General features: G+C 42.8%; 1 protein-coding gene and 1 long non-coding RNA gene across 2 annotated transcripts in view; both read left to right on the forward strand.

The window, feature by feature from the left end:
- Positions 1 to 14044, forward strand: part of LOC138759061 (microtubule-actin cross-linking factor 1-like) — a 34978-nt gene extending 20934 nt beyond the window's left edge. Inside the window, exons 7-8 of the mRNA XM_069928922.1 lie at positions 400 to 495; positions 5940 to 14044. Of these exons, the coding sequence (XP_069785023.1) occupies positions 400 to 495; positions 5940 to 5947 (104 nt within the window). The 3' untranslated portion in view covers positions 5948 to 14044. The remainder of the gene's footprint in view (positions 1 to 399; positions 496 to 5939) is intronic.
- An 850-nt stretch (positions 14045 to 14894) lies between these two features.
- Positions 14895 to 21226, forward strand: LOC138759062 (uncharacterized). Its single transcript, XR_011354625.1, has 2 exons — positions 14895 to 20522; positions 20628 to 21226. It is a non-coding gene; the product is annotated as an uncharacterized lncRNA (long non-coding RNA).
- Positions 21227 to 26735: the final 5509 nt, after the last annotated feature.

A 26735-nucleotide genomic window follows, 5' to 3' on the forward strand; every position in this document is an offset into this window, starting at 1 on the left:
CTCCCTGGCCCCAGCTCCCCCCCACTTCACCTGCTCCTCTCGATGAGTAAAAGGCCTTGAATTCAACATGTTTTCAACAAAGAGTTGCACAACTGTCCCTCTCTTTCTCTCTCCATTTCCTTTTGCAAATGTCCCTTCCTTTTCACTGTTCCTCATTTCACTCGTCTGCTATTTCACGCTGATTCCCTCCAAACTTTTTTGATTCCTTGCTCACATTTTTGCCCCTACTTTTTGCTCGTCATCTTCTGTCCTGCATTGCTTTAAATATTACTAAACCCACAGTTCTCCTTTCTCGAAAACAAAAAATGTGTTTGTTGGGATGAAAACACCGGAACCTTGTGGTAAACCTTTGAAGAAACTTTTAAATGTATGTGTAACAGAACCTTGTGTTCATTTTAGCTACCATCGAACAGAGATTCCAGCGTTTGCGTGAGGAAACATCAGAGCAGAAGAGGACGTTGGAACGGACAAATGTCCAAGTGGAAGATCTCGAAGGTTTACTTTTACCTGGCACTTCTCACCACTGCGATTTTGGAAATGTTTTATTTCTGGATTGATGAAGCAGGGTCGTTGACCTCGTTGAGAAACATTGCTATTTTGCACACATAACTGGTCCCTAATAGCAATGCAGGAATGACCTAATGATGTTGATTGCAAGATAAATCTTGGCTGGGACAATTACAGTCCGGATACAGGACTTCTCGGCCCCTCGAGTCCACACCGATTTAAGTGAGCTCCTCTAGCCCCACTTACCCGCTCCCTGTCCGTATCCCTCCAATCCCCTCACATCCATGCAGCTATCCAACTTGTTCTGAAATGACACAAGAAGTTACATCCCAGACCCTGGCACCAGGGAGACAAACTACCAATCTGTTTCCTTATTCGTATCCACAGAATCCCCAATTTGTCCTCCTGACCATCGAATCCCCTATAACTATTACCCTCCTCTTCCTTTCCCTACCCTTTTGGGCAACAGAGGCCGACCTTATGCCAGAGATACAGCCATTGATTCCTTCCCCAGCCTGAATGCTCCTCAAGGAGGAGTACAATTTGTTGAGTGCTTCAGTCACAGGGGCCCCCTCCTGTATCTGTCTCTTCCCTTTTCCCTCTCCTAAATGTAATCCACTGATCCTCCTCCTGTGGCCCTGTTGAGACCACCTGGCTATAGCTCCTATCTATGACGGCCTCACTCTCAATGACCAGGTCGAGGTCATTGAGCTGCAGCTCCAATTCCCTAACACGGTCCCTGAGACACTGCAGCTCAGTACACCTAGTGCAATCGTGGATGTCCAGGAGGTCGAAGACTCCAGGACCTTTCACATCTGACACTGAAAAGAGCAAACTGCTCTCACACTCAACCCTTCTCTCTCCCCCTCACCTTAGAAAGAGAAAATAACAAAAAAATATAGTCTTACCTTAATCTAGATACTCGACCTCAGCCCCTATACGGTGAAGCCTCTCGAGCCAAAGCCTCGAAGCCCCACTCTTTCACCAGGCCACTCTCTCATTGGGCCACTCCTCTCTGGCTTCTCCTTTGCCTTTTCCTCCTTTTATTGGCCTTGACCAATTAAACCTGTCACTCTCAACTCGCTCCTCCTCCGAACACTGCCCAAACTCTGGTCTCCGTCTCCTCCGACTCGCTGCTCGAACCGACTAGGCCCGAGGCCGGGTAAAGAACAGAATTTATTGTACGATAGAATCTTGTATGTTCTTTAAAAACCATATAGGATGTGGTTTAAGGTCTCATCCAAACCAATTGCATCCACTCATGCAATTTGATTTCACTACTTCCCCAATGTGCCATTTAGAAATGCACAGAATGACGTGGATGTTGATTCTCTTCACCATCTGAAACAAGTAAATGGGTTCTTACAATTGAAGCTCCTGCCTCGCATGTTCGAAGTTTGAAAAAGATCAAAGCTGGTGCATAGTTTCATGCATCCACAAGTGTATAAAAAATGGGTTGTGGCAAATCAACGGCAATTATCCATGCCTGCTACATCCAGGCATATTTGAAGATTGGAGCACGACTGCAACACCATGTCAACTGTGGCGGATTAACTACCACTCCAGGCTGAGCTTTAGTAAAGCCCCCCTAACCTTGCCTCCCTGCCTCACTCTCTGCTGAATCAAATAAAGTGACATTAAGTTACTTTAAATTACATATTAGGGGTCTCCAAAGTGTTCGATATCGACCCTTGGTGAAGGGGTGGGGGGGTGGGTTGGAGAGGCAGCAGCGTGACCCAGATGTGTGGGGGGGGGGGGGGTGAGACAGCAGCACCACTCACGTGGGAAAGGAGAGTGATAGACGGCAGTTTGACTCGGGTGGATTGGAGAATGGTAAATGGAGTCCCCTTGTTTAAAAAAGGTAATAGGGAGAATCTTGGGAATTAGGGTTAGTCTTACATTATTGGTGAGTAAACTAATGGAAGGGATTCTTAAGGATGGGATCTATGAAGATCTGGAGAAATACACTCTACTCAAGGATAGTCAGCATGTCTTTGTGAAGGCAAGCTTTGGCCTCACAAATCTAACTCAGTCTTTGGAGGAGGTTACAAAAGAAATTAATGAGGGTAGGGTGATAGATGTGGTCTACGAGGATTTTAGCAAGGCATCTGACAAGGTCAGTCACAGGAGACTCCTTCAGAAAGTCCTGAGTCATGGGATGAGCGAAAAATTACCTGCATGAAATAAAAGCTGTCATGTCGGAAGAAAGCAGAGAGTCGTAGTGGAAAGAAAGTATTCTGCCTGGAGGTTGGTGCCGCAGGGATCTGTTCTGCGAACCCTGCTCTTTGTGATTTTCATGTCACCTGGATGAAGAGGCGGATGGATAGGTCAGTAAGTTTGCGGATGTCACGGAGGTTGGTTTGGAGGAGTTGTGGATGGAGATGAAGGCTGTTAAAGGTTACAAAATGATGAAGGTGGGATGCAGAGTTAGGCAGAAAAGTGGTAGATGGATTTCAATCCAGATAAGTGAGAGTTGATGCATTTTGGAAGGACAAACCAGAAGGCTGAGTCCAGAGTTAATGGTCGGTTACTTAAGAGTGTGGATGAACAGAGGAACCTTGGGTTGCAAATCTACACATTTCTCAAGGTTGCCGCACAGTTTGATAGGAGAGTGAACAAGGATTATGGTGTGCTGAGATTCCTTCATAGGGGGTTTGAATTCAGGAGTAGAGTGGTCATGTTACAAATCTATAAATCTTTGGTATGACTCACTTAGAATATTATGTTCAGTTCTGGTCACCTCATTATAGGAAGGAGAGGGGACAGAGGAGATTTACCAGGATGCTGCCTGGATTGGGAAACAATTCTCATGAGGCAAGGTTCGCAGAGCTGGAGTGTAGAAGGATTAGAGGAGACGTGATAGAGGTCTACAAGATCTTCGACATCCTTCCGTGAATTCAGGGACCAGAACACTACGTAATATTCCAAATGCGGCGAACCAAAATTTTATACAGCTGTAACTTGACTCACCAACTTTTAAACTCAGTGCCCCAAATCATGAAATCCAGCAGGCTGGATGTTTCTTTACCATCCTCTCCACCATGTTGTCTCTTTCAGGGAGCAGAGAGCGTTCAGCTCAAAATCCTTCTCTCCATCAATGCTAGAAAGGATATATTGTAGACTTTCCCTTGCATTTGACCTCACCCCTCCCAAATCCAGCACCTCACTCAGGGGAGGGAGAGGGGAAGAGCAGGGAGAGGGGAAGGAGATGGAGAGGAAAAGAGAGGGAGGGAGTGTTGTCGAGGAAGGGGGAGGGATATAGTGAGAGGGTGAAGGGAAGAGGAAAAAGAGAGAGAGTGGGGAAGGAGAGGGAGGGAGAGTTGTCAAGGAAGGTGGTGGGATAGAGGGAGAGAGGGTGAGTGGAAGAGGAGGAGAGGGAAAGGGGAAGGAGAGAGAGGAAGAAATGTTGAGGAAGGGGGGAAGGATACAGGGAGAGTTTGAGGAGAAGGAGAGGAAGTGAAGAAGGAGAGGGAGAGAAAAGGATAGGGAGGGAGAGTTGTAAAGGAAGGGGGAGGAATATAGGGAGAGGGTGAGGGGCATAAGAGAGGGGAAGGAGAGAGAGAAGAACGGAGTGGGAGGTAGAGTTGTCGAAGAAGGGGGTGGGTTAGAGGGGAAGAGGAGAGGGAGAGAGAGGGAGAGTTGTCAAAGAAGGGAAGGGATTGGGGGAGTGGGTGTGGGGAAGAGGAGAAGTAGATGGATAGGGGAAGGAGAGGAAGAGGAAAGAAGAGGGAGGGAGAGTTGTCGAGGAAGGGATAAGGATTTTGGGAGAGGGTGAGGGGAAGAGGAGGAGAGGGAGAGGAAAGGAGAGGGAAGGAGAGTTGTCGAGGAAGGGTAAGGAATTTAGGGAGAGGGTGAGGAGAAGGAGAAGGAGAAGGGAAAGAGGATGAGGGATAGTTGTCAAGGAAGGCAGAGGGTTATAGGGAGATTGTGAGGGGAAGGGAAGGAGAGGGAGGGAGGGAGAGTTATCGAGGAAGGGGGAGGGTTATAGGGAGAGAGTGGGGGAGGAGAAGAAGATGGAGAGTGGAAGGAATGGGAGAGGGAGGGAGAGTTGTCGAGGAAGGGGAGGGATAGTGGGAGGGTGAGAAGAAAGAGAGGGAGAGAGGAAGGAGATGGAGAGGGAGGGAGACTTGTCGAGGAATGGGGAAGGATATAGGGAAGAGTGTGAGGGTAAGAGGAGAAGGAGAGCGATAAGAGATGGAGAGGGAGAGGAAAGGAGAGAGGGAGAGTTGGTGAGGAAGGGGGAGCGATATAGGCTGAGGGTGAGGGGAAGAGGAGGAGAGGGAAAGGAGAGGGAGAGGAAAGGAGAGTGAGGGAGAGTTTTCGAGGAAGGGGGAGTAATGGGGTGAGGGTGAGGTGGAGAAGGAGAGGGAGAGGGGAAGGAGAGGGAGGGAAAGGAGGGGGAAAGGGAGAGGGAGGGAGAGTTGTTGAGGAAGGGATAAGGATTTTGGGAGAGGGTGAGGGGAAGAGGAGGAGAGGGAGAGGAAAGGAGAGGGAGGGAGAGTTGTCGAGGAAGGGTAAGGAATATAGGGAGAGGGTGAGGAGGAGGAGAAGGAGAAGGAGAAGGGAAAGAGGATGAGGGATAGTTGTCAAGGAAGGCAGAGGGTTATAGGGAGATTGTGAGGGGAAGGGAAGGAGAGGGAGGGAGGGAGAGTTATCGCGGAAGGGGGAGGGATATAGGGAGAGAGTGGGGGAGGAGAAGAAGATGGAGAGTGGAAGGAATGGGAGAGGGAGGGAGAGTTGTCGAGGAAGGGGAGGGATAGTGGGAGGGTGAGAACAAAGAGAGGGAGAGAGGAAGGAGATGGAGAGGGAGGGAGACTTGTCGAGGAATGGGGAAGGATATAGGGAAGAGTGTGAGGGTAAGAGGAGAAGGAGAGCGATAAGAGATGGAGAGGGAGAGGAAAGAAGAGAGGGAGAGTTGGTGAGGAAGGGGGAGCGATATAGGCTGAGGGTGAGGGGAAGAGGAGGAGAGGGAAAGGAGAGGGAGAGGAAAGGAGAGTGAGGGAGAGTTTTCGAGGAAGGGGGAATAATAGGGTGAGGGTGAGGCAGAGAAGGAGAGGGAGAGGGGAAGGAGAGGGAGGGGAAGGAGGGGGAAAGGGAGAGGGAGGGAGAGTTGTTGAGGAAGGGATAGGGATTTTCGGAGAGGGTGAGGGGAAGAGGAGGAGAGGGAGAGGAAAGGAGAGTTTTTGAGGATGGGAGGGATATTCGTAGAGAGTGAGAGGTAGAGGGGAAGGAGAGGGAGTGAGAGGGAGGAAGAGTTGTCGACGAATGGGGAGGGATAGAGGGATAGGGGATTAAAGGGTTTCTATTGTCTCTGAATCTTTACGAAAAAGTGAAGATGATTTTGAGCTGAAGACCATTGGTCATCTTCGCGTGATCTTCCTCAACTCTGTTCATCTCTTCCCTTGAATGACTTTTGTTTCCGTTGCTTGTAGATTCGTGAAGCGCAGAAGGGAGGACAACAACTTGTGGTGGAAGTCGAGCTGGTAGCAGGACCAACAGTCAATAAGGCAGCCACACTTGGAAACACAATCAACATGTTCAGGTATTTCTACATCCAGTCCTGGAGGATCTCAACAAAGTTCAAGCAAGATTTCTGCCAACACCTAAAAATTCGATAACTCCAAAAAAAATGTAGTGAACAGATCCAACCTTTGTACACGTCATTCATCACCCACACCAAAGCCTTTAACTCTGCATCAAGGAAACAACTATAGGACACCCCTTCTAGTATTAGATGAACTGAAATGGAAGTACGGATCCTGAGGCTCTTCAACAAAGGCATATTGGCCACAGTCATGGTCAACATGAGTACTTGGGAGCCTTTTTGCATGAAGTGAAGAGTAAACAAGGATCCGTGTCAGGTCACTCGCCTGAGTGCTACTGGTACCATGTAACCCAGTACTACCTGTCGCATGGTCGAGTGGTCGGCGACTAAACCGGCTCCCCCACCAGGCTTGCCTGGTGAGGAGGGTGGCTAGACACCCTGCAGGATGAAAAACAAGACCTGTCAAAGGGTGGATGAACCATGGACAGAAAGGTCTGGCAAACCATCATCTGAGAGGGAACAGCAACCTTCGAAGCCAGCAGATGTGCAGAAATAGAAGAAGATGAGAGGAGAGGCCGTAGCAACCCAAGCCTGATCTGCCATCTGGAACAACCTGTCCTGAATGCAGAAGAACTTTCAAAGGCAAGATTGAACACAGAAGCCACTTGATAGCAACGAGGAGGAGAACTTTCTGACAGACAGCGCAGTATTCAAACTGAGGTCCAGTCCTGACCACTGGCCATGTAAAGCCATTGCCCTAACCACTACATCAACCGTGACACCCTGTCGGCTCAGAGAAGCCGGCTGGAATCTCGAGCGTCTGGAGGAATCGATGTGTCAGGCAGCAGTGGGGAGGGGTCGGGGATCAGCGGCGGCAGTGGGGAGGACTCGGGGATCAGCGGCAGTTCCTACCACACCCCCACACACACACATACACACTCGATTCTTTGAAAGATTTTATTTAATATTCTCAAATTACATAAAGAAAATCAAATACACATAAAATAACTGTAAACTACATCCACTCCCCCTTACTAATACAATAAAAACCAAAAAAAGAAAAAAATAACCAAAATAAAGAAAAAAAAAACAACCTCTCCTCCCCCAAAACCTTAGAGAAATGTATCAAATATTCCCTGATTGGTCTGCCAACATTACAACATTGATTTAATTTCTATAGCCATGTGTTTCAAATATAAACAACACATATAAATAAAAAAGAGTAATTACTTACATTATATGTTAATTTTTCTAAATATAGACAAGAGTGCAATCCGTTATGCCATCTTTGCAAGTTTATATTCTTCCATGTGACAGCTATACATTTTCTCGCTACTGCTAACCCAAATCTTAACAAAGCCAAATATGGTTTAGGCATTTTGAATCAACAAATGGAACATTAACATAACCCAACAAACATATTTTTGGATCCATTAAATATCCCTTTGAAACAAATCCCTCAAAAATTTTATAATTTCCTCCCAAAAATGCTTAATTTTCTTTCACGACCAAACTGAATGTACAAAAGTAACTTTCTGCTCTCTACATCTAAAACAGAAATCTGTTAAACTGAATCCATATCTCTTCAATTTCTCAGGGGTTGAATATAAATGATGCAAAAAATTCTAATTGACCATAGTATACCTCACATTAATTAACTTGGTAACACCGTCAACACACAGTTTTGACCATTCCTCCCATGTCAAAATAATATTTAATTCTTTCCCATTTGTCTTTTTCCATTTTCTCCTGCAACAACCTATACATATCAGAAATAAAGCCTTTTTCACGTTTATCTGCAATTAATAATTCAAATTTCTTTTGACCTGGTAAATTTATTTCCTTCCCATAATTCTTCTTTAAGTAATCTCAAAGTTGGTAATAAACAAAGAATTTGATGCAATACCATATCTTTCCTCCAACCTTTTAAATGAACAAAACCTCCCTGCTTCAAAACAATCTATTACATTCACTAATCCTTTAATTTCCCAATCTTTTAAGTAAGGATTCTATCATGAAAAGGGAATTAATTTATTCTGATATAATGGTGATCTTTTCGAAACTATTCCGATAGAATCAAGAATTAAATTGCGATTTTACCAAATATTCATTGTATGTCGAAAAACGGATAATTTAAATTCTTATAACAATAAAGGATTCCATTTATAAATAAAATGATTAATATTATTTTCCAAAATCTGAGCCATCTTTATCTTTGCCCACCTAGAAGATTGTTCATTATCAAATAACCAATTAATAAACTTCATCGGTGCCACCTCATAATAATTATAAAAACAATGTAATTGCAAACCACCCAATTTATAATGCCAAGTCCATTTTTGGTAAGAAACCCTCGATAATTTACCTTTCCATAAGAATAACCCAACTATGCAAGGAATAGATTGAAAAAAGTATTGTACTCGAGCATAAATGTTCATCTTTATGCAATTCACTCTTCCTATTAAGGTCAGTGGTAAATCTTTCCACTTATCTAAATCAATTTTAACCTTATTTAATAAAGGTACATAATGCAAAATAAATAATTCATGATCATTTTTATTTACAACTACTCCTAAATATTTAATTTTATTTGACCATCTAAATTTAATAATTTGTCTACAATCCATAAAATCTTCTTCTGCTATTGGTAAAACCTCACTCTTTTCCCAATTAATCTCATATCCCGATAATTTACCATACTTATTCAACAAGTCCTGTGATAATTTTAGTGAAGTTTTTGGATTAGTTAAATATACAAAAACATCATGTGTAAATAAGCTAATTTTATTTTCATTTTCTCTCACTTTAAGTCCTCTAACACCAAAATCATGTCAAACAGCCTGAGGTAAAGGTTCTGTCACCAAAGCAAGTAAAGCAGGTGAAAGAGGAAAACCCTGTCTTGTAGAACAAGATAAATTAAAAGATTTTGAAATCTCACCATTCGTTATTACCCTTGTCGTAAGTTATGCATATAAAGCCCTAACCCAACCCCTAAAAAATGGAACAAAATTAAATTTTTCCAATACTTTAAACAAAAACTTCCACTCAACTCGATCAAATGCCTTCTCAGCATCCAAAGATATATCCGTTGGTTGATTATCTTGTTGTTTTTAGCATTAATTAATGAAATCAATTTAACTATATTATCTGATGACAATTTAACTATATTGTCTTTGACAAACCCTACCTGATTGTTACGTAAAAAAATTTGGCAAATAATTCACTAACCTATTATCTGAAACTTTTGACACCAATCTATAATCAACATTTAATAATGATATCGGTCTGTAAGGTGACACTTTTAAAGAGTTCCTTTCTTTTTTTAGGTATAACTGTAATGAATTTGATGCAATACCATATCTTTCTCAATGCTTTTGAGAAAGATTCTGGAAATACATCCATTTTAGTTGCTTGTTTCAAAACATTTTTATATAATGGAAATAATAAATCATTAAATTTTTTATAAAACACCACCTTAAATCCATCCTCTCCAGGAGATTTCCCATCAGGCATCGATTGCAAAGCTTCTCTCAATTCTAATTCAGTAAATAAAATATCTAAATTCTTTACCTCAAATTCATTCAACACTGGCAAATTTAAACTAGATAAAAATAAATCAATTTGATCCATTTTTTGATAACCCTCTGACATATATAAATTTTAATTAAATTTTAAAAATTCATCAGTATTCATTTATGTAATTTCTCCATTCTTCCTAATAGCATTAATTGTCCTTGATACTTGCTCAGTTTTACATTGCCATGCCAAACCATATGCACTCTTTCTCCCAATTGATAATAACATTGTTTAGACTGCAAAATCATTTTCTCATATTTATACATTTGTAAATTATAACGTAATTTCACTTTAGATAAATTTATCCTTTCATCCTCTGTATAATTTTTTTAAATTTTTTTCTCCAAGCCTTCGATTTCCTTTTCCAAATTTAAACTTACGAATAAATAGTTTTTTTCTCTCTTAGTTGTATAGCTAATAATTTGTCCCCTCAAATATGCTTTTAAAGCATCCCACAAAATAAATTTACTTTGAACTGAATTTTCTTTCATTTGTAAATAAAAAATAATTTGATCTCTCATCTACTCAATAACTTTTCATTAAACCTCCATCGATAAGCTGTCTCAGTTAATTCAGTCCCTAAACATTTAATGAAGGATATGAGAATAACCTACTTTTATATTCTGCAAAATTAAATCTACCTTGTAAATGCACAGAAATCAAAAATACATTTATTCTAGAGAAAGAATTATGCCGAGCTGAATAAAGTGAATAATCTTTCTCAGTTGGATTTAATTTCCTCCAAATTTCCACTAAATTTAAATCCTCCATCATCTTAAACAGTCTTTTTGCCATTTTAGTTTTTTCAACAATTTTTGGAGATTTGTCCAACAAGGGATCCAAACAACAGTTAAAATCTACTCCGACTAAAACATTCCCATATGCCTGATTCGTATTTAAAAATGTCCCTGAAATAAATGTCTGATCATCTTCATTTGGTGCATAAACATACATTAAAGTCCAACTTTCAGAAAAAAATCTTCCAGTTAACAATCAGTACTCTTCCAACATTAGCAAAAAAAAATCCACAGCAAAAAGTTTTTTTTTTATTAACTAATATCACCACGCCTCTAGTTTTAGAGTTTAATGAAGACAAAATGACATGTCCTGACCAATCTCTCTTCAACTTCAAATGTTCTTTTTCTGTCAAATGAGTCCTTTGCAAAAATACAATATCTACTTTTAGCTTCTTTAAATTTTTATTTTTTCTGCCTTTTTCTCCATTGATTGTAATTCAAAAGATACATTTTTACGTATCAAAATAGCTACATCTTTAGCCTTAGAATTAAATGAAGAAGAATATACATGCCCAACCCTGTCCCTTTTTAATTTCACGCTTTCCTTCACATTCAAATGTGTTTCTTGTAAAAAAGCAATATCAATTTTCATTTTCTTAATATACGCCAAGACCCTCTTACGTTTCATCTAACTATTTAATCCTCGAACATTAAAAGTAGCAAACCTCAACTTTGACATATCTACTATTATTACTAAATACCAATAATATCTTTATATAAAAACTCAAATTAATGTATATAGGCCCTCCAATAAAAAAAATCACAAATTAAAAACTAAAAAAAAATTAAAAATAAAAAAAATTAAAAAATAAAGAAAAAGGAAAAAAAAAGAAAATCCCCCCCCAAAAAAACTACCAGAAGGTAGTAATCCCCTAAACAAAAATTGGGTGTGGGTCACCCACCAGTGGCTGATGACTAGTAAAGAAAGTCCAAATCTCTCCTTGCCCAGCCAAACAGTCAGTAACATCAAAATATTATAAGAACAAAAGAAAAAATAGAATAAGAAAATTATTTTAACCCAAAAGACTCCAATCTTGAAAATCCCATTTCAGAAGTTAGACTCTTTCCATTCCTGTTTTTTTCCCATTTTTGCCATTTCTTCCTTTTCCAGAGCTACCAAAGTTTTCTTTAGGAGATAATGCTGGACTATGTCTTTGTCCTCTTATATCTGGCCATGAGTCAGCAAAAATCATTGCTTCACAATCAGTTTCAAAAAACCAAAATTGATAGACTCCGTAAAACACCTTCAACACTGCAGGGTAACGAAAAGTAGACTTATAACCTTTATGCCATAAAACTTCTTTAACTGGATTGAATCGACGTCGACCTGATGCATTTCCAACAATGGAGACATTTTCCTGTGTGCTCCCTCCATTGAAATCAAAAGGCTTTCTACTTCTTGGGAACACGCACCTTCTTCCGGGGAATGGGTAATTCCAGTGCCATCCTTCATTTGGTAGCAATAGATTTTTTTTCACCCCCCACAGGAAATCTTTGGGGTCTAGGCAATGAAGAAATTGAGCCAAGGGCTGTTTCAGGTCGTCTAGGCCCCAGATCCTCAGCACTTTGAAAATGTATATTCTTATGAACTTGAGGTTTAATCTTTTTACCATTAGTGGCCAAAATAATTCCTTGATACTTTAAACTAAAATTTAAAAAGTTTAAACTTGAAAACAAAGGGTTAAAAAACAGGTATTTAAAAATCTGGCCAGAGAGGTCGAGATTACATGTCTAGACTCTACGCTATCTTGCCACGATCCCTACTTTTAGCTTCTTAATATAATCTATCACACATTGCCTTTTTATTGGGTGATTTAAACCCTTAACATTAACAATTGTAAAACTTAAATTACTTATTACAACTTACACAATGGCACCCAATCTTTCACAATTAACTTAAACAAAAATCCTCAAACAACAACAAAAAACACTTAAACCCCCCCCCGAAAAAACTGCAACACACTCGAGACACATACCCCAGACACATACCCCAACAATCACACACCTCCCACACACACACCCTACACACAACCCCCAACACACACGCTCCAGACACACACTCCACACATACAAGGCCCGACTCACACCCCCCACAATCACACACCTCCCACATGCACACCCCACACACACATACACATCCCAGGAACACACCCTCACGCTCACAAACTCCCACACATACACTCTGCGCGCACACACACACACACACACATATCCCCCATACACATACTCCCCCACACACAACCTCTGACACCCTCCGACATTCATACACACCTTCCACACCCTCACTCCACAAACACCCAATGCACCCACAGTCCCCTTCCCACACACCACACCTACACATATACCCCGACGCACAACCCAGAAACACCGCCCACATACACCCCTCACACACACCTTCACACATGGCCACCTCCCACACACAACTCACAAAATCAACTCCCAGCCACACATCCCACACATAAACGCACACTCACACTCACCCGATACAACCCCTAGACAGATAAACCTCCCACACACATACCCGTACACACATCCTCTCACACTCAGTCCCCCCCACACACACCCACCCACACCCCATATACCTCTCACACACACACCCAAACACACCCCATTTACCTCTCACATACACCCCCAAACACACACACACCTTCACACTTGACCACCTCCCACACACAACCAACACAAAATCAACACCCAGCTACACACACACATACACACACACTCACACAATACAACCCCTACACAGATAAACCTCCCACACACATACCCCTACACACATCCTCACACACACAGTCACCCCACACACACACCCACCCACACCCCATATCCACATACATACTTCCCATCCCCAAATATGCACCACCACACATACCTTAGAACATACCTTAACATTCATACACTCCCACAAATACATGCACACACAGCCACTCCAAAATACTTACCACACACACATCCCGCATGCACACAACCCCACACATCTGCCCCAAAAAATATGGCCCCAATGGACATCCCCCACTCACTCCCCACATACACACCCCACACAATCATAACCCTACAGACTTCCCCACAAATACAATAACATACCCGTCCCACACACACCCAACACAAATCACACACACACCCATTCATAGACCTCCACCCATCCCCCAAACACATACCCCACATACACACCCAGCACATGGACGCCCCTCCATATTCACCACCGCATTCACACCCCTGCACTCACATCCACACACTCGCACCCTCCACACTTGCAACCCCTACACTCACACCCCTGCACACACAACCCACACACAAACCCATTCCCACTCATGCCCCCTACACACTCCCTCTCTCGCATGCACTGCCACACTTATTTCTCCGCACACACACCCTTCACACCCTTGACACAAACATTGCCAGACAAATCCCACCATGCACACGCGCTAATGCGACCCTGCACAAACACCTTCCCACACAAGTCCCTCACACATGCACTCCCACTCACATGGACCTACACACACATCCCGAACCACATACCCCTACACACACACACACACCCCATAAATACACCCACACACACACTCCCTCATACAACTCTCACACATACACAAACCCGCAAATCCACCCACCCACACCACCCCACACATATTTCCCCCACACTCATGCGCTCACACACACACACATTCCCTCCACGTATATATCACACACACACACACACACACCAACCCTCCATATGCAAACCCCACACAAGCCACACTTCACATACCCACACACACACCTTCTATATTCAAATCCCACACACACACAAACCCCACTCATAAACACCACACAAGCACAAAACCCCTAACACACACAAACTCACACACAAAAACACCACACAAACACAAACAACCCCCACACTCAAATCCACCCCACACACAAACCCACCACACACACTAACCCACCACACATACACACCATACTCACATCCCCAAACATCAGAGACTTACCCAAATTCCCCACACACACAAACCCCAAAATAGCGCCCATGGTGGAAGTGAGGGCATTGGTGCCGTCGCTGACCCATGGGGAGGTGTGGGTGAGGGCATTGGTGCCATCGTTGATGGAGGGAGGGGGGTGGTGCCGTCGCTGATGGAGGGAGGGGGGTTGGTGCCGTCGCTGATGGAGGGAGGGGGGTGGTGCCTTCGCTGATGGAGGGAGGGGGGTTGGTGCCGTCGCTGATGGAGGGAGGGGGATTGGTGCCATCGCTGATGGAGGGAGGGGGTGGTGCCATCGCTGATGGAGGGAGGGAGGTTGGTGCCATCGCTGATGGAGGGAGGGGGGGTGGTGCCATCGCTGATGGAGGGAGGGAGGTTGGTGCCATCGCTGATGGAGGGAGGGAGGTTGGTGCCATCGCTGATGGAGGGAGGGAGGTTGGTGCCATCGCTGATGGAGGGAGGGAGGTTGGTGCCATCGCTGATGGAAGGAGGGGGGTGGTGCCATCGCTGATGGAGGGAGGGAGGTTGGTGCCATCACTGATGTGTCAAGGGGTGCAAGATGACGTCGTCATTGACAAGTATGGGGATGGAAGCAGCGCTGACAAGCGGGGTGGGGGCGCATGCAATGCTTGCCATGTCCTATATACGTTGGTGCCCCACACAGACACTGACACACACACTCAGCCTGCCACACACACCCACTCACACATACACAACCCCACACACACCCCAAACCCACACCCCTCACACACTCCCCATACACCCATCCCCCACAAACTCACACCCCTCACAACCACACACACACCCTTCACACACTCCCCATACACCCATCCCCCACAAACTCACACCCCTCACAACCACACACACACCCCTCACACACACCACACATAACCCACACCCACACCCCTCATACACACACCCTCACACATGCCCCACAACACACACCCCTCCACACCATCTCTCCACCCATCCCACACACTCTCACCCCCCCACCCACACATCCACACACTCAGACACCCCCACACTGCCCCCTACACATATTCTCACAAACACACATCTACACACACTTCTCACACACCCCTCCCCCACCCATCCCTCACACACACACACACCACATTAACACACTATACACACACCCACCCCCCACAACCACACATCCCTCACAAACACACACCACACATAACCCACACACATACCCCTCATACACACTCCCACACACATACCCCACAACACACACCCCTCCACACCCCCATCCACCCATCCCACACACTCTCACCCCCCATCCACAGACTCAGACACCCCCACACATCCCCCTACACTCATCGTCACATACAACCCACACACTCCCACTTACACACACCCCACACTCACCTCTCACACACACCCACAAACACATTTCCCACACACTCAGACACCTTCCACACTGACTCCACACAACACACAGACCACACACAATTCCCACACACACCCCACACACCCACATACTTACACACACTTCCCACGCACACTCCCACTTACACACACACCCCACATCCCCACACTGACCAAACACTCACCCCACACAAACCTCTCACATCCACTTCCCACACACTCAATCCACACACTCAGACAACTCCCACAGTGACCCCACACACACACATCCACACTCCAATAGAATCTCTTTTCTCCCTCTCCCCTTAATCCCGTCTCCGAACCAGATTCTTGTATTAAAAGTAGATTTTGTTCCTAGACGAATATAATATGGGTCTGGAAGTCAGGTTTTAGAATGAAAGGTTCTGAAAATCGTTCAGGATAGGTCCCCCCAATTATTTCGGGGCAAATTGGAAGATGTTCTTTTATATCAGCGACATGTTCTTTCAGTGAGATAATTTTGTCGAGTTCCTTCCATTTGACGTCGATGTTGTGCTTTGTACAAATGTCTGCATATATTTGTTCACTTATGGAAAATGGAAAGAAGGAAATGCACAAACGCACACATACCCACTCCCACACCCTCCCACACGCACACATACATACACACAACCTCCCTCACACCCCTTCTTACACACGCCCACACACATACCAACCCAAAAGGACCCAAGCACATACACTCCACACATATCCACCACACAATCCTACCCACACACCCCACACACAACCCCTCACCCATTCCCTCCATAACCCCACATGCAGACCCCAAACACACACCCCAATCCCACAAAACTCCAGACACACATCCCAATGATTTTGGGGCAAATTGGAAGATGTGCTTTTCTATCAGGGACGTGTTCCATAAGTGAGTTAATTTTGTCGAGTTCCTTCCATTTGACGTCGCTGTTGTGCTTTGTGCAAATGTTCTGTATATATTTGTTCACTTATGGAAAATGGAAAGAAGGAAATGCACACACGCACACATACCCACTCCCACACCCTCCCACACGCACACATACATACACACAACCTCCCTCACACCCCTTCTTACACACGCCCACACACATACCTACCCAAAAGGACCCAAGCACATACACTCCACACATATCCACCACACAATCCTACCCACACACCCCACACACAACCCCTCACCCATTCCCTCCATAACCCCACATGCAGACCCAAAACACACACCCCAATCCCACAAAACTCCAGACACACATCCCAATGATTTTGGGGCAAATTGGAAGATGTGCTTTTCTATCAGGGACGTGTTCCATAAGTGAGTTAATTTTGTCGAGTTCCTTCCATTTGACGTCGATGTTGTGCTTTGTGCAAATGTTCTGTATATATTTGATCGTTGATATATTTGTATATATTTGTTCACTGTTCTGTATATATTCTGTATATATTGTATATATTCTGTATATACTTTTTCACTGTAAACAAAAGCCCCACATATCTGCACACACACCCTCACACACACACCCTCCCCCACACCCCTTCTTACACACACATTCCCACCCACAAGCAACCATGCATATATAACCCACACACATCCACCGCACAATCTCACCCACACACACCACACACATCCACTCACACGTTCCATCCAACACCCCAATACCCGAACATGCAGTCCACAAACACACACCCAATTCCACACAACTCCACACACACATCCCAAATCCCACACACAACCCCAACTATTTCGGGGCAAATTGGTAGATGTGCTTTTATATCAGGGACGTGTTCGATAAGTGAGATAATTTTGTCGAGTTCTTTTCATTTGACGTCGATGTTGTGCTTTGTACATATGTTCTGTATATATTTGATCGTTGATATATTTGTATATATTTGTTCACTCTTCTGTATATATTCTGTATATATTGTAAATATTCTGTATATACTTTTTCACTGTAAATAAAACCCCCACATACATGCACGCACACACACACTACCACACACATCCAAATGCCAACAGACACTCCCACTCCCTCACACACACACACACACACACACACACACACACACACACACACACACACACACACACACACACACACACACACACACACACTGTCCCTCACACCCCTTCTTACACACGCTCACACATATACCCACCCACAAGCACCCATGCACTTATACCCCACACACATCCACTACACAATCTTAAAAAATCAAACAAAAGATGAGAAACATTAAATCGGACTGACCCGACAGGACGGAGGAACTAAGGTCGTTTGGAATCAGCAGATGCGATAGAATCGGCAATCTCCGTCAGGCCGAGGGACCTTGAAACACCACACAAGTACAAACTAAACTGGATGAGAGGGTCCTTGCAGAGAAATGGATTGGAGTCAATCCACAGGACCTTCAGAGCAACAGAGAGGATCACTGGAGTCTCCCTCTTCCCCATCAGTGTGATCTAGCAGGATCCTTGTCTGAAGAGGCCATGCCAAATCCTGGAGAAGCCCTTTGACCATGCCCACAGCATCTCTCAGCTGCTCCCATCAAGGAAGAGAAAGGAGGATCAGAACCAGCATCAGCAGGATGAAGAACAGCTTCTGTGCAGGGGTCGGGAGAAGGTTGAAGCACCAAAGGAACTGCTCCCACTCACCATCCGAGTGCAAACAGAGAGCGCATGTAAAATGTTCAATGATGGGAATGTATGGACATGATACTAAGGGCTGAAAGAGACTTGGAACAGGGTTTTTTGTGGTCGATCATTTATTACGAATAAAGTCTTACACGAAAGGGCAAGAAGCAGCTAAGGTTGTTCTTTCCACACAGATCTACTGTTAGTCCTCTAATTCTATGGGAACTGTCGCAGGGTTGTAGCTCCCAGTTGTTGGGATAGGCTGACACAAAGTGGTAGGTCCAGGTACTAATGAGGATGCCATCAGATGGTTCCCCACCCCCCACTCTCTCCCCACCACCACTGCCAACATCAGTTCTTTGTATTACAAATAAAGATGAGTGAAACACAGAAGTCTGCAGACGCTGTGATTATAGTTACAAAGACACCGACATGCTGAAGGAACTCAGCTATTCTTTCCAGCATTCAGGCCTGAGCCCTTCTTCAAGGAATAAACAGAATAACCCAGAAGCAGGAAATCTCAGAAAGGCTCAGAATTCTGGTTAGGGGACAAATCCAGCCCAACAAAAGGTGTTAATTGGATGTGATAGGGATGAGGTTTTTCATAGCAGGCCGAGCGACCATGTGGTCAGGTGGGCCGAATCGCTATCCCAGTCAGTTGGTACAAGATGGCATAGGCCCCCCTTCCCTTCTCACGAGAAGCATGCGTTTGGTGACACATGTTGCCTGGGAGATGTCGCCACATCCTGGTTGCAGCAACTCCGCAACGCACTGACATCACTCCCCTAGACCAGCGCACCCCAGAGAGGAATGAGGTCGTCCCCTAAAAGCAGCACGAGAGGTTCATATAAAGGCAGTTATTGGTTCACTTCATGCTGTGTGGAGGTGCTTCATTTCAGTAGCACCACCTTTTTCAGCCACGACAAGACCATGAACAGGCTGTCAGCAAGAGAATGGGATGGGGAATTGAAGCAGGTGGCCACTGGGAGATCCCCGCTCTTGTGGCGGACATGGAGAAGTTTGTGTTTATAGGATAGCTATAAATTCCGATGAAAATACAAGTCTTTAGGCCAGCAAATCTTCCAGACAGGGATCAATGATCAATTCTTCCCAACAGGGTCCCAACCTCCAAAATCTGTGATGTCTTCCTTAATATTTTTAACACAATAGCGCTAACTGACTACCGATCGAGTCAATGTGCTGCCAAAAGGCAGCCCATTCATATTTGGTTTCCCGCCCAAACACAGCTGATTGAGTCTATTACCTATCAGATGTGAATTGTCAAAAGCTACAGTAAGCGTTCAGTAACCTTAACAACACCTTCCAGTGCCAGCTTGAAATTGTTTCTGCCCAGAGGTTTCGCCCACCATTGTTCACAGACGAAGGTGAATGCTGCTTGTCAGTGACACACGGGTCTCTCTGGAGGTTGAACTGATCCCAGAGCGCTGAGTTCTGGAGAAATGACCACACCAAATTTGATGTTGCTGAATGGAGGAAACACTTTCGTATGTCGCATGGCACCTTTCACTTCATGCTGGAACTCTAAGAACCTCACCTGAAGCCGCATAGACCAGGCGCAGCAACCAGGGAGCCGGGATTTCGATTAGCTGTGGCTCTGCGCTGGTATGCCACCCCTTGTGAGTATCGATCCATCAGTCCCATCTTTGGAATAGGCATCAGCACCGTGTGCATGGTGGTGCAGGAGGTGACGGCCGCCTTGACGAAGTTCCTCGGTAAACGTCTCATGCCCCTGCCCATTGGAACACGTCTCCAGGAGACCAATGACAGCTTGGTGCAAAGGGGATACCCAATGTGTGCTGGTGCCATTGATGGATCACATATTCCCATTATTGCCCCCAGCTTGCATGCTGCAGCCTACTACAATCGCAAAGGCTGGCATTCAATGGTTCTGCAAGCGGTGGTCGACAACAGATTCTGGTGAGCTAAGCTTTTATTGGTCTTTATCACATCACATCTCAATGTCTATAACTTCACTGTGCTTTCCATTCACGTTACAGCTTCTCAGATGTGTTTGTTGACCGGGCAGTACCCATGATGCCTGAGTGCTTGCCAACTCTCCTCTGTATAGAAAGGAAGAGGACCAGGGCGGATACCACTTCCCACCTGACGTGAGTGTTCACCCTACAAAGCTCCATGTGTCAATCTTATGTATGCTTATTGTGTCAACGGTCATGTGTATGAATTAACAACATTCTCCATTGTTGTGCCTGCAGGTGTCCAAGGATGTTAATGGAGTGGAGGTTCCAGCGCATCTTGTGGGTCATCTGGCATATCCACTACGAAATTGGCTGATGAAGGGGTTCACACAGCACCAAGGACTGGATCTGGATCAGCAAAGATTTAACAAGGCCCTTAATTCTGCAAGGATAGTGGTGGAACATGCATATTGCCGTCTAAATGGCTGCCGGTGGTGCCTGTCCAACCGTCTGGATATCTCTACCACCTTAGTCCCAGGTGTTGTGTTTGCTCGCTGTGTCCTGCACAATATATGTGAGATTAACAAGGAAGCCTTTCTGTCAGAGTGGACGTTGGTTGAAGCAGATGGTCCTGCACCCATTAGCACAGATTGTCGCAATCAGCAAGCCCATGGGCACCAGGCCATCCATTCTGCCATTTTGTCCATCCTGTAAGGGTATGACCCTGCCACCTAGCTCCTAATCTCCACAACTTGTTCCCCCCTCCACCCTCCCCACCCAATGCGACAACATGAGCCTACTGCCTGGCATGTTATGTGTTCTCGTGAAGTAATGGTTGCATATAAATGAGACTTGTGTGCTTGTCAAAAATGTAATAAAAAACATTTTTTGAGAAATCTTATTGCTTCATAAATATCTGAGTTCGATATAGCAATGTAAACATTTCACATTATGTTTAAACTAGATGTAAACCATGGAACGGACAAATCACATTGCAAATACACTCCACACTTGAACACCGCAGAACAAAAACAAAAATGGTAAACACAACAAACACCTCCACCCGGCACCACAGCATTTCTGTGTTGTGCCGATTATACCTCTCGGAGGAGGGTTACCAAGTTCATTTGGCAGGCGCATCCTGCGCATTCAGGTGGCCTTCCGGCAGCCCATATTGCCATTATATGCGGCTTTACAAGTGGGGCATTTGGCCACCTGAAAGTGCCTTTTCTAAGAGTTCCTGTATCTGGCTCATTCCTTGAAGAAGGGCTCAGGACAGAAATGTTGGGAATATATCTTGATCTCCTATGGACACTGAAAATCCGGGCTCTGCTTCCTGACCTGCTTTTTCCAGCAGTTTTGTATAACTTATATTCCAGCAGTTTTGTATAACTTATATTCCAGCAGTTGCTGTGGTTGAACTTTTACTGATTTAATGAATTGTTTTCATCAGAATCTAAATGTGCTTGAGTCCACGGACAGCCATGTAAGCAAGGGAATGGGATAGGGCATTGAAATGGGTGGCCACTGGGAGATCCACCCTCTTGCAGCAGACAGAGTTGAAGTGCATTAAATGCACCCAATGATTTGATCACTGCAGCCACCAGTTAAAAAATTCAAGAGGTTCTGCAGTCTGTGTGTCAAGAAATCCCTCTGCACCTCTGTTTTTAGTGGGAATCCTTCAACCCTGAAGTTGTGCTCTCTCGTCCTTGACTCCTCCAACATGGGAGATAATTTTACCACATCTACTGTATCCAGGCTTCTCAACATTCGAAGTGCTTCTTAGGACCCCTACCATTCATCATTCTTCTGAACACCAAGGAGTATAGTCCAAGATCCATCAAACCTTCCTCATATATTAATCCCTTCATTCCAGGAATCATTCTTGTGAATCTTCTGCAATGCCAGCACATCCTTTCTTCAATAAGGAGCCCCAAACTCTCTCCGCTACTGCAGGTGCTGCCTCGCCAGTGCCTTCTTAAGCCTCAACATCACATCCCTGCTCTTATATCCTATTATTTGCGATATGAATACCAACATTCCAATCAGCTGATTGACCACCAACATGGAAGTTAACCTATGGGGCATCCTGCACGGCGATGCCAAGGTCCATCTCCCCCAGAATTTTGAATGTTCACCCTATCCAATAATAATCTGCCCTTTTATTCCTTCTCCCAAAGTTCATGACCAGACATTTTCCTACTTTGTAATTCATTGGCCTCTTCTTTTTCCATTCTCCTAATGTATCTGTCTCTCTGCAGCCTTGCTGTTTTCTCCCAGCTACCTGCTGCTCTGTAACGGGTGAAGAAAAAGAGATGGCCCCCAGAATTGTTTCCCAGCATTTCTGCACACCTGCAGAAAGCCACATAAATCAGCAAATGCCTTCTGGTCGTTCCCCCTGATAGTACAGATTCTAACACCAATGTGTATCTGTCCAGAGTGTAGTGTAGGATGACTGTGATTGGCTGAGAGTGTAGCCACACCTACTGGCAGGTCTTAAAGGATTTCTCCTAGCCAGACCAGGTCATTCTGGACTGGTCGACCCACTTATGATATGCTCCAGTCTTTTAGTTAATAAAAGTCTTGGTTTGGATCAACAAGTGTTTGGTTCTTTCGACGCACTCTGCAATGTTCCCCCTTCCTGCACCTTTGCTCTCCGAGATGTGTCACCAGCAGTGTCCTTTCCTTCTGTTCCTCAAAATAGATACTTTATTTTCATATTTCAATATGTGCGCAACTCGGAGTTCACAATATTAGCCAAGAGCTGTTAAAATTCCCAGGAAAACATTGCAAATTATAAAATCGTCTCAAACAATGAAAAACCATGTACAAAAGTGAAAACAGTGACTCCTGGTGGGCCAGGTAAAAACTATCGGGAGATACATAAAAAGGTGCCTTTTTAGAATCTTTTTCTGCTCATGTAGAGAGGGTTTTGAAGGTTAATTGGAAACTATTTTCAGAGGCTTGGACATGGATGAATTCTTACGGACTGAATGAAGATGATGTTCACTTTGTTCCTGATGCATTTTTATATTTGAATCAATCAATGAGAATATTATGGTTGGAGAAGATTTTAATTGTTGTTTGGATCCATTGTTGATTAAATCTCGAAAAAATTGTGAAAAAAAAACAAAATGGCGAAAAGAATAACTGAGTTGATGGGGGATTTAAATTTAGTGGAAATATGGGAACGGAGGAATCCAACCGAAAAGGATTTTTCCTTTTATTCTGCACGTCATGATTCGGTTTCAAGAATAGTTTTTTTTTGGTATCAGCCCATTTGCAGGGTCGAATCAGACAGGCTGAGTATAAGAGTAGGATTCTGTCAGATCACTCATTATTGTTAATTTCACGTAGTATCGCTGAGATGGTGGAAACTTGTTATTGTTGGTGATTTAATGAAATGTTGTTAAAAAAAAACCTGAAATTATTACGCTTGTAAGAGATCAGATTAGGTTTTTTTAGAAACGAATAAGGGATCAGTTCAAAGTAAGTTTATGTTATGAGATACTTTAAAAAAGATATTTACGAGGTCAAACTATTACTTACACAGCAAAAGTGAAGAAACAATATATAGCAGAAATTCAGGACTTAGAGAAAGAAATTGCAACATTAGAGAAGACATTTCAGAAAAATTCAACTGAGGATAATAAAATACAGATGTCCAAATTGAAGCTTTGTTATAATACAATTGTGAAAAAATAATTCAATGATGGAAACAGCTCTACTATGAGTTGAGGGACAGAGCACATACGGTTTTAACTTAGCAATTGGAAACTGAACAAGTGTCTAGAATGCAGTTAGGAGAAATTCAGAGATAACATAAACCACAGGATATTAATGATGAATTTTGTACATTTTATCGGGACTTTATCTGAAGGGAATTCGGATATGGAGCAGATTGATTGTTTTTTGTCGAATTTAAATTTACCTTTATTAGAGGAAGAGGATATTAAGACTTTGGATGGTTCATTTACTGATTTGGAACTTAAGGAGGCGTTACAATCTATGCCAAGTGGAAAATCACCTGGAGAAGATGGATTTACATTGGAATTTTAGAAAAATTTTTATGATTTGTTATTTCCGGAATATTCTGATGTACTGAAGCTCGCCACTGATACAGGTTTATTTCCAGAATCGTTTTCAAGGGCATTAATAACACTCATCCCAAAGAAATACAGAGATCCATTAAAAGTTGTGTCATACAGACTAATATTAATAAATAATAATATTGAATGTAGATTACAAAATTGTAGCAGAGGTTTTAGCAAACAGATTGGCTAACCTTTTACCGCAATTAGTACATGTGAATCAAGCAGGATTTATCAAGGACAGGTATTCAGCTGATAATATTACTAAATTAATTACAATAATTAATGCTTCAAGACAACTCAACCAGACAATGATATTAGCGCTAGACGTGGAAACGGCTTTCCACAGTGTGGAGTGGAATTTTTATTTAAGGTGTTAGAAAAATATAAATTTGGACGACTCTTTACCAGTTGGGTTAAGGCATTATATACTAATACTCCTGCTCGGGTGGTGACAAATGGACAGATTTTGCAGGCATTCAATTTGTTTAGATCCACTAGACAGGGTCGTCCGCTGTCACTAGCCTTATTTGCATTAGTTATAGAACCAAGCAATTAGGCAAGAAATGAATATTAAGGGAATTACAATTGGTGGGCAAGAGTATAAAATTAATCTGTTTGCAGATGATGTGTTGATATATTTGTCTCAACCTAAGAATTCTTTCGAACCATTACAAAATTTGTTGAAAAGATACGGGGTAATGTCAGGCTATAAAGTAAAGTGAGATATTACTAATATCAGATGGAGATTATTCAGATTGTAAACAACTTATGAAGTTTAAATGGTCAAATAAAATTATTTGGGCATAATAATGGATAAAGAGTATCAAAATTTATACAGCTTAAATTATGTACCATTATTAAATAAGATTAAGTTTGATTTAAATAGATGGAAGGAGTCACTGTTAACACGGGTAAATTGTATTAAAATGAGTATATATCCACGCATTCAGTATTTGTTTCAATCTATTCTGAGTGTTATACCGGGAAAGTTCTTTCAGGAATTAATTTCAGGAATTAATCAGATTGTTTCTTTCTATGAAAAGGTAAGTTGTCTAGAGTCTCTATGCAAAAGTTGACATGGAGGTATGTATTGGGAGGTCATCAATTCCACATTTTCAAAATTATTATCAAATAGCACAATTAAAGTTTATGAATAGACTATTTGATATTGACCAACCTCCGATGTGGGTGAATGTGGAGATGGATCAAATACAAGAAAGAACAATACATTATTTTATATATAAATGGAATCCTCTGCTTTTGCAGTAGTATCAACTGACAGTATTGAAACATTTGATAGGAGTATGGTATAAATGGAATCAGTTTATAGGATCGAAAGGTAAGATTTCAGCTAAGACACCATTATATCAGAATCAGACAATTTCATTTTCTATGAATAATTCTTATTTGAAAGATTGGGAATCAAAAGAAGTGATATTATTGGAGGACTGTTTTGAAGTAGATTCACTTCCTTGGTTTAATAGACAGAGAGAAATTTGGAATATCACAAAATACTTTATTTGCTTACTATCAAGTACAAGATTTATTATTAGAATGCTTTGGTAGAAATTTTAATATAACCTGGTCAAATGAAATTTGAGAGATTAATTGTTTATAAGGGGAAAAAAGGGATTTTTTTCCGAAATGATGTGTTATTACAAGAAAAGATGAAAAAGGTAGATATACTTAAAATAAAGGATAAATGGGAGAAGGATTTATGTGTTCCTATTTCTGTGGATGAGTGGTCTTACATGTGTTTGGTTAGTGTTATGAAATTAATTAATGTACAATATAGTTTAGTTAATTATAACTTTCTGCATCAGTTATATTGAACTCCTGAAAAACTGACAAAATATGGATTTAGTGGGTCAGATTTGTGTTTTTGATGTGGTGATCAGACAGGTACTTTTTTTTATACTCAGCGTGGGAATGTTTAAAGTTGAAGCCCTTTTGGTAAAAAGTGATTAAATTTTTGCGAGTTCTTTTCAAATAGATTTATATGTGGATCCATGGGTATGATTACTGGGATACATGAATACAATTATGGCAAATTTACGCTTGGAGAAACCTCAAATTGCATATATTCGTTTAGAATTAGCAGTGGCTAGAAAATGTATAGCTGCAACTTGGAAAAATGATGTCGAATTGAGTATTTATAGATGACACAATGAAATTCAATCATGTATTTACTTAGAGAAAATAACGTATAATTTGCAAAATAATTATTCTTTTTTTATAAAGATGTGAAGTTGGTATTTGGAATGTATGGGTTGAGATGTTAAGTAAAAGCCTTATACGTGTTGCAAGATGT

This window comes from Narcine bancroftii, chromosome 3, assembly GCF_036971445.1.
Source record: "Narcine bancroftii isolate sNarBan1 chromosome 3, sNarBan1.hap1, whole genome shotgun sequence".
Classification (NCBI taxonomy): domain Eukaryota; kingdom Metazoa; phylum Chordata; class Chondrichthyes; order Torpediniformes; family Narcinidae; genus Narcine; species Narcine bancroftii.